At 40.6% G+C, this 8539-nt stretch overlaps 1 protein-coding gene across 1 annotated transcript; it reads right to left on the reverse strand.

Annotated features, from left to right (window-relative positions):
- Window positions 1–205: 205 nt before the first annotated feature.
- On the reverse strand, window positions 206–3994 carry LOC147618842 (protein-tyrosine-phosphatase MKP1-like). The gene is made up of 5 exons (XM_086774375.1): window positions 2118–3994; window positions 1355–1648; window positions 991–1226; window positions 705–794; window positions 206–599 (listed from the first exon to the last, which is right to left on the reverse strand). Exons 1-5 carry the CDS (start codon window positions 3651–3653, stop codon window positions 584–586), a joined length of 2172 nt encoding a protein of 723 aa, XP_086630501.1. The 5' UTR covers window positions 3654–3994; the 3' UTR covers window positions 206–583.
- Between the last annotated feature and the right edge of the window lie 4545 nt (window positions 3995–8539).

Raw genomic sequence — 8539 nt, forward strand, 5'->3', positions numbered from 1 at the left:
GTTGGCTCCCTATGTCAAAAGTATCACACTATATACAGCTACCTTTCAATATGTTTTGCAAATAGGTTGCCCTTTTTTTTTTTTTTAAGAATGCAATGGTAGTGATGAAGATGTGCTAGTGCAATCATAGGACATTGAACATGGACTTGCCTTAATCATCATTACCTACATCAAAGGTTATGAAAGATAATCACTTCCTGCACAATTCACAAGCAAAAATTTATCTCCTAAAAAAAACTTGCTAACCCTTGCATCCATGCATGTCCTTGCATCTTCAGGCATAAAAGCTTGCCTTGTGCAGACATTACAATCAAGAAAAAGAAAATCCATAAAAGTTGCTTTCTGCATGCCCATCCTGAGATGTGCAGAACTCCAATTATCTGAAATGTACAAAAAAGGTACTTTACAAAGATGCAAAGTAACATGACCTTGTGAGATGGACTCCATCCTCTCTATTGAAGGGGCTCATTCCATTTCCTAAAACTCTGCACTTTGTGAAGCTTGTGAAGCTTGTGAAGCTCAATAGTTACTTTCTGCCAAGCCCAACACATGCTAGAGCTGACCAAAGCTTTCAAAGATAGCCTCAGCTTGCACCCCACCTGTCATATAGCAGCACAACAAATAAGAGAGGATAGATCAACATGAAAACGTGAACGATTAGACATGCTCAACAAAGATAGAGATAGGTTACGGCAAACCCTAACCTCAATTCAACATAAGTCATTTCGACCCTCCGGGTTGATATGCTGGTATCAGAGCCACCCTGCAGAACAACATGACTAGGTTGTCTTTTCCTGCACAAAATCATGGACATTGGATGCATCAACCATGGTCCAAAACTCCTCGAGTTCATGGCCCTCCCTCACCAAAAGAATCATGTGAATAAATCAATAAATCCAATGATTCTTTCCACAGACATCAAATTAACCATCACTTCATGCAGTCTTCAATTGATGATGCAGATCATGTAAGACATCACCAAATACTGACCCTGATAGACACACATGTCCCTTGCATATCATCTGTTCAAGGAACTGTTGTCCAACTGGATGGCAATTCGAGTCACCATTGCCAGCACGCCATTGCTGAAGTGCAACCAATACAAACACAACTTTGGTGTCCAGGTCATCAGCATCAAACATATCTATCCTTTCAAGTTGGGACCATACATACAGGACAGGATGCCCTGATTCTAAGGTCTCCTGGTTGAACCTGGAATTTATTAGCTACGGATGAACCTGGATTATCGGCCACAGCCATGTCCTGGACCAGGAAAGATTGAGTAGATGAATGCGCCAACCATGCTGACAAGATAGGAGTGTCACTATTGCTTTCCTTATTATCTGTGTCATGCATTCTTGATCAGGGACTTCATTCGCAATCCCCCTGCAGATTTAACCAAGCCCCTCAAACCTGAAACCCCATGTCTCCATTTCTTCGTCTTACTCTTCTCGTCAGTGACTATGGGTGGCAACCTAGGTTTCCTTGACATGCCTGTGGGGACCGGTGGAGGATCGTCTTCCAAACCAGGCAGCTGAACAGGTGAGGCAGTAGTACATCTACATTGAGCCAGTAAAATGGCTGGGCCCTGGCAGCAAATTGAGGGAGGAGCTTTATGTTTGAGGGAAACGACCCTTGGCCACCAATGCTAATGATGGTGAGGTGTGAAGTCTAGACGTGAACCAGCTTGAGATGAGCATGGTGAGTTGAATGTTGATGCGTTTGGTGACAGAATGCTCAAGTGTGAGAGTGAGATGCAGACAGGGAGTCAAGGCTGGCACGGCCAGAGGAGGAGGAAGATGCACCCAAAAATTGGGGGAAAAGAGGGAAAGGAAAAAGTATGGACATATTGAACAACACAGAATTGGTGTCTGAAATCTCAGCTGGCACTGTTTCTTAAGGTGGAACTAGCTCTCCTGGGAGAAATTTTCTCGTAAGCACGCTCTATATTCCCTTGCAGGATTTGGTGCCTGAAATCTCAGCTGGCACTGTTTCTTTAGGTGGAACTAGCTCTCCTGAGAGAAATTTTCTCCTAAGCACACTCCATCCATCTTCCCTTGCAGGATTTGGTGTCTGAATTCTCTGTTGGCACTGTTTTTGTAGGCAGAACTAGCTCAATCCAGATTACGGAACACTGAATTGGTGTCTGAAGTCTCTGCTGGCACTGTTTCTTTAGGCTGAACTAGCTCTCCTGAGAGAAACTTTCTCCTAAGCACACTCCATCCATCGTCCCTTGCAGGAATTCGAGTCGGAACAGTTGCCATGCCCACCCCAGTAGATGGTAAAGGTGGAACTACACCACCTTGCCTTGCTCTTTGATACAATTCAAAATCGACATTATAATAAGGCACCTTCCTATTGCCCACACCAACACCCTGACCAGACCTTTTCCTTTTCTCATTGAGCTCTGGACCATGAGCACTACTTACTTCTTCTCCATCAAATTCAACACTCGAGTTATTATCAATGTCATCAGTTGGATCAGCATACTTGCTGAGGGAATCCCAAAACTCAACATTCTCTAGGCCTTCAGCTAAGATGTTGATGGGACTTTGGGCTCGCTCATAACGAACCACCTGACCTGCAGCCACTCTGGCTGCTTGAGCAATTTTGGGGTCACAATCATGGCCAATCCACGCATAGATTGCATCTGGCACATGGATTACAAACGCACCTCTGGAATCCAAAGCCCCAGCTCCAGGATTGTACACTGCTTTTGGCACAAGATGCAGGGGGTCATACGGAGAATGGGGAGCGACCCTGTACATTCTGAGCACTGAATTGGGACTCATGGGTGCTGCATGAACCCTCTTCTGACATTGCAGAAGCTGGAAAGCAAAGCCCATGTTAGGGTTTGTCACTCCTCTTGATGCCTTCACATCCTGGAAGGCATCTTCGAAAGTGCGGTGGTCCCTCCACATCATATAAGCTATGACAAGGGAAGTGGAGCGCGAGACGCCCTGGCAACAATGCACAAAGACACGCCCGCCTTGCTCCTCCACATCTTCAAAATAATCAAACACGTCATAAAGCAAGCTAGTGATGTCCTCACCTGGGCTATCTTGCAGCCAGAGTGTTTTGTACACAAAATCCTTCTTGAAATACTCTGGGCAAATGAAGCCCACGCAGTTGAGGACATGGGTGATGCCATTGGCTCTAAGGGTTTCACGGTTTTTGGCCACTGCATCACTGCCAAGGTAGATATGGTAGTTTGCTACTCTGGAGCATTCTTTGTCAAAAAGTGCAAATTTCTCACGCTTGAGTAGAATCTCAGTGGGCTCAAGAGGGGCTCTTTGTACAGAAGCTAGGTCAAGCTTGATGTCTGGCCCTGTCTTAACCCTTCTGTGGCGGGAAGAGGTGGTCCAGTCTGCCATGTCCATGCTATCCATGGCAGATTTTGGCCATTCTTCTAAGCTTCTTTTGGCTATGGTGAGGGGAGCAAGAGGAGCCCAAGCGCTGCTGGTCTGCCTTCCAAGACAAGGAGACCTGAGTGCTTCTTTGCTTCCTCCTGCTGCTGCTGCTAAAGGTTGTTTTAGGTCTTGTTGGTGCAGAGCGAGATTTCCATGTTGCAGGTCGTCAGTACTGCTGCTGCTGCTGAAGGTTGCCCTCCTTATGCGCTTGTCGGCGCAAAGCGAGAGTTCTATGTTGCACATCGCCAGTATGCTCTGAGAACGTTATGAAGATTGCATTCTGTTGATACCCAGCCCCGCCATATCCTTGTGCTTGTCTGCTACTAGCTCTCAGCTCCCAGCTTCCATGATATCTCAGAAATTTGATATGGAAGGAGATGGCTGTGGTTAGGGGTTCGCACAGGAAAACCCTACGTCAGAGCTTATATGCCCTCTGAGTCCGACCTTCACTGCAGGGAAAACCCTAGTTTTTCCGCAGAAACCCTAAACTCAACACTCTGTAACAGAGCAGAAGATAACGGCGCCTTTGACGAAGACCTGGTAATTAAGTGGAGTTAGCCGCCGGTTTGGCGCAAGATTGACGCCAACTGCTAGATATAGCCGCCGGTTTGGCGCAAGATTGACGCCAACTGCTAGATATAGCCGCCGGGCGCTGCCGGTCTCCCTGCGACGATGCGATCTCGGTGACCGGTTCAATCGCCACGAGCGGGTCAGCTGGGCCAGCGAGTATTTCGTGACTTGTCATTGGTCAACGTCGTCATCAAGATGATGTGGACACTTCAAGTGTGTGTTTGGGCCCCGGCCTTTGGGACAAGGTCTCATCCGTAAGGACACTACTTGGTACAAATAAAAATCTCGTATTACAAAAAAAAAAGCAATTTTGAACAAGCATTTTCTTTATTTTTTGAAAAAAATCGTGCGACGCATTTTTCCTTCTTCTCTTAACTTTGAAGCTAAGGTAGAGCTTTCAAAAGTTGAGCAAGTCCACGATGAAGCGAACCCATCTATTTCCCGAACCCATAAACATGCATCATTTTTCACCTTCTTCACACGTGCATGCACTCGAATGATGTTTTTTATAAGGTCTGCAAAACTCAAGGGATAATATGCATAAAAATCAACATTTTTTAGTGTTATTTTGAGATTTACTTGAGAAAATCACTGATTTAATGTTGTTTTTTATAAGCACTGCGAAAATTAAGGGGGGGGATGCATAAAAATCAGCATATTTTAGTGTTATTATGAGATTTACTCGAGAAAATCACCAATTCAAGCGTTCAAATCAGGCAAAATAGGTGAAAGGCTCGTCAAAAGGCAAGAACATCACCAACGACTGGAAGAACATGACACCTCTCAAGTGATACCCTAGTGACATTGTCATTTCAAGACCAAATCCCGTACTTTTTTAAAAAAAAACTTGTTTAAATTTAGGAAAATTTTATTTAAAAATCAACATTTTTAAGGATCACTGATTCAAGCGTTCAAATCATGCAAAAATAGGTGAAAGGCTCGTCAAAAGGCAAACCCAACACCAATTACTGGGCTGCACATAGAACAACACGATGCCTCCCAAGTGAAAGCCTTGGGTTTAAATCTACCCTAGTGGCATTGTCATTTCATTACCAACTCTCACATTTAAAAAAAACCTTGTTTAAATTTGAAAAATTGAGTCTTGATTTGATGACAAACCTTTTCAAAATTTCAAGAAATGGTCATAGTTGGTTGAAAGTATGAAGAAAATGCTAACCATTTTGAAGTTTGTAGCCAAATTTGAGTGTTCACATAAAATTTGCAAAGACTACCTACAACAAACCTAAAATGTTGGTGTTTTCACATCTTAATAATTATTTGCCAATTTTCAAAACCTTTAAAATTATGAGCATTTTAACTGAAATTTGTCACAAAATTCTATTAATCATGTTTTAAAAACTTGTGAAAGTTCAACACAAAACTTTCTAAATCTATTTCTAAAAAAGTTTTCTATGAACACTACCCAATCTTGATTTTTAAGGGTGAAAATTTGACTATATTTTTTTTCGAGTAAAACTTGCACACTTAAGGAATTTTGCAAAATGGATTCTTTCTTGTGAAGGGAAGATTTTCTCATCTCCTTCTTGGAATGGTACAAAGCCTCAAGGGAGTTTCCATAATCTTCAAAATTGAGGAGCTACCCCCCCCCCCTTTTCGCAAAAAAATAAAATGAAATAAAATCCATACAGTCACAAAAGTCACATGAATACCAAAAGAAGGTTTGGACATCCACCCTACATAAGCATCTTGGAGGGTGTCCACATTTGCCACTTGATTTACACCACCATGGCAGCAGACATGGGTTTGTTAACCTTTCCTTTAAAGTTTACATCATTGCGAGCCCATACACCCTGCTCTAAATTTGATTGTGAAGTAGATTGCATGTTGGCAACTAAATAATTATTTGTTAACTCTCACATCACATGGGTCAAGCATGCCTCAATGTCCTTGTGAGAAACTCTTGTGAACTCTATAAAAGATCTCACCCAAGTTGCAATCTTCAACTTTCTTAGTGTGTGACGTATAAGAGAGCCCATGCCCACGTACTGTTAAGTAAACTGCCTTTTTTGTATTCACAAGGATTGCATGAATTCTTTGTCTAAAACATGTATACTACATGTTATGATTTTGTGAATTGGTCGGAATTAAAAAAGGCGCAGTTTAACCGATCCACCAATTAGTGTGTCAATCTTATCCATCCATGTGTCAAATTTTATTTTTTGCACAATTTGCAAATGAGCAATCTATTGGGGCTTAGTATAAACCATGAAAAAGCATTACATATATCCCTTGTAGCGGGGGAGGAGATGCACATTAGAATATTTGCCCTAGGAGGGGATGCATGTTAGAATTGTCATCAAAAAATATAAGCCATCCAAAAACATTACATATTTACCTTATGAGGGGAGGGGATACATGTTAGAATTGTCCTCGTATGAGACCTTGATAATATCCTTTAGAGAAGTTGGAGTCACACATGCCAATCTTGGGGTACTGCCATTTGCCCCCTCAATCATCATAATCAACTATGAAGGTTGTCAAAATAGTTGAAGGGTGGCCCTAAAATTCAAATGACTCATACATTCTCGATTGGATTGAAGGGTGGCCCTAATATCAGCTACTACTACCAAGCTTGTCAAGAATTTGAAGGTTGGCCCCAAAATTTGAAGGACTCATGTGTTCTAGATTGGATTTGAAGGACTCATGTGTTCTAGATTGGATTTAAAGAGAATATTATTGATTTGTATAAAGTGATTTATAAATTATTTATGAAGGTTGTCAAAACAGTTGAAGGGTAGCCCCAAAATTCAAATGACTCATACATTCTCAATTGGATTGAAGGGTGGCCCTAGTAGCTACTACCAAGCTTGTCAAGAATTTGAAGGTTGGCCCCAAAATTTGAAGGACTCATGTATTCTAGATTGGATTTAAAGAGAATATTATTGATTTGTATAAAGTAATTTATAAATTATTTTATGAACTTGTAAAGTGTGTATGTTTATTGATAGCTTAAAGTCAGTTTGGCTTTATGATCTACCAATCCATACAGATAAAGAAACTTTAAAAGTTTCACTTGTTCCAACAAAGTCTCGTAGTTCATTAAGTAAGGCTTACTCACATAACATATAGTGTTGGTGGAAAGTAGGAAAGATAAAAATATGTAATAAATGAGCTTGTCAAAACAAACAACAGAAGAGACACATAGCAATGCAAGTGGTCAAATCAATGAGATGTAAGTGAAAATATTATTTTAACCTTCAACTCCATTTGAATTGAAAAAAACAATTTGATCAAATATAACTAAAGGGGAACGGTTACCGATCCACCTATTCACATTAACAAGTCCTAAAATGTTTAATGTGAATGCCTTGGATGCCTCACATTTAAGAGAGTTTCCATGTGAAATGCATGTGAAGGATAAGAAAGGATATGTCTATTTTACATCCTTTAATGAATGTGTGTGTGTGTGTGTGTGTGTGTGTGTGTGTGTGTGTGTGTGTGTGTGTGTGTCTTGCATAAGAATGACCACTGTGCTCTTGTTGTAGGCATAATAATCCTACACCTAATGTAATTCATTTTGATTAGCATAAGTAATACAAGGATTAAAAGGTGAATTAAGTATTGAGGGATTAAGTTAATTCTCCCATGTGTTGAATTCATCTAGTTCATTCTAAGTTACAGTGCATAAACATTAATATTTCATAATACAAGCATTTTTTAGTCTAATCGAATAGTTCTATTCTATTGCAAAGTCTCTCTATTTATGTGTATTTTGATTTTGGTATTCAATCAAGTCAATCTTTATTTTTATCAATGCTTTCAAGTAGTCCACAATTAATTAACAATGCTTTATAGTAGTATTTTTTCTAGTTAGTGTTTTTTAGGTGCTTTTTAGTACTTATACAATGCTAGTTAGCTATTGTAGCATCTCAGTATCATCCATCACTCTAAAAGTAGTCTAAAGCTAGTCAGAAAAAGCAATTTGCAGTGTTATCTAGCCTGTACCACTTTCTTGAATCCTCAAGGGAGTTAAGAACGAGTACAAGCACTTTATTAACTCTATTGTTGTGTGAGGGAAAAATTTCCTTCACTTGAAGACCTTACATCCATTCTACTTAAAGAAAAGGAAAAGTCATTAGAAGATACACCCAACTCAAGAAAACATGAATTTGCACTTATAGTCTACAGAGGAAGAGGAAGAGGAAGAGGAAGATCCAACTTCACTTATATTCTACAGAGGAAGAGGAAGATCCAACTTCACATGCAGAAGTGGAGGATGAAGAGGACAATACCACAACTACAACCCAAGAGGTCCACATGAAGATTCAAATTCACCAACTAACTCATGGCAATCACAATATCAAAGAGGAAGAGGCAATTACAAAGAGGATCAAGAGGAAAAAGCTAATGATAAAGAACACCAGGAGTATACAACTCCTATGGCATTCTAGGCCACTAGGAAAGAAAATGTAAGAAGAAGCTACTGCAAATAGAAGACCCCAAATCACAAATGGACCAGCCTAACAATCAAAGTTTAAACTATGCAACCTCAAGTTCACATCAACCCCAACAACATGTTTTTCTTTTTATATGCATGG

This window comes from Cibotium barometz, chromosome 34 (genome assembly GCF_041138505.1).
Source record: "Cibotium barometz isolate CiBa-2024 chromosome 34, ASM4113850v1, whole genome shotgun sequence".
Lineage (NCBI taxonomy): Eukaryota > Viridiplantae > Streptophyta > Polypodiopsida > Cyatheales > Cibotiaceae > Cibotium > Cibotium barometz.

Bases quoted from the DNA above. Each gene is read 5' to 3' on its own strand.
- LOC147618842 (XM_086774375.1), bottom strand. From the start codon at position 3,653: ATGTGCAACATAGAACTCTCGCTTTGCGCCGACAAGCGCATAAGGAGG. The intron at 1,649-2,117 runs TGAGCTAGTTCT...CACCATCATTAG, and splicing joins CAGTGTTCCGTAATCTGGAT to CATTGGTGGCCAAGGGTCGT. The intron at 795-990 runs GTCAGTATTTGG...GATTTTGTGCAG, and splicing joins GGACATGTGTGTCTATCAGG to GAAAAGACAACCTAGTCATG.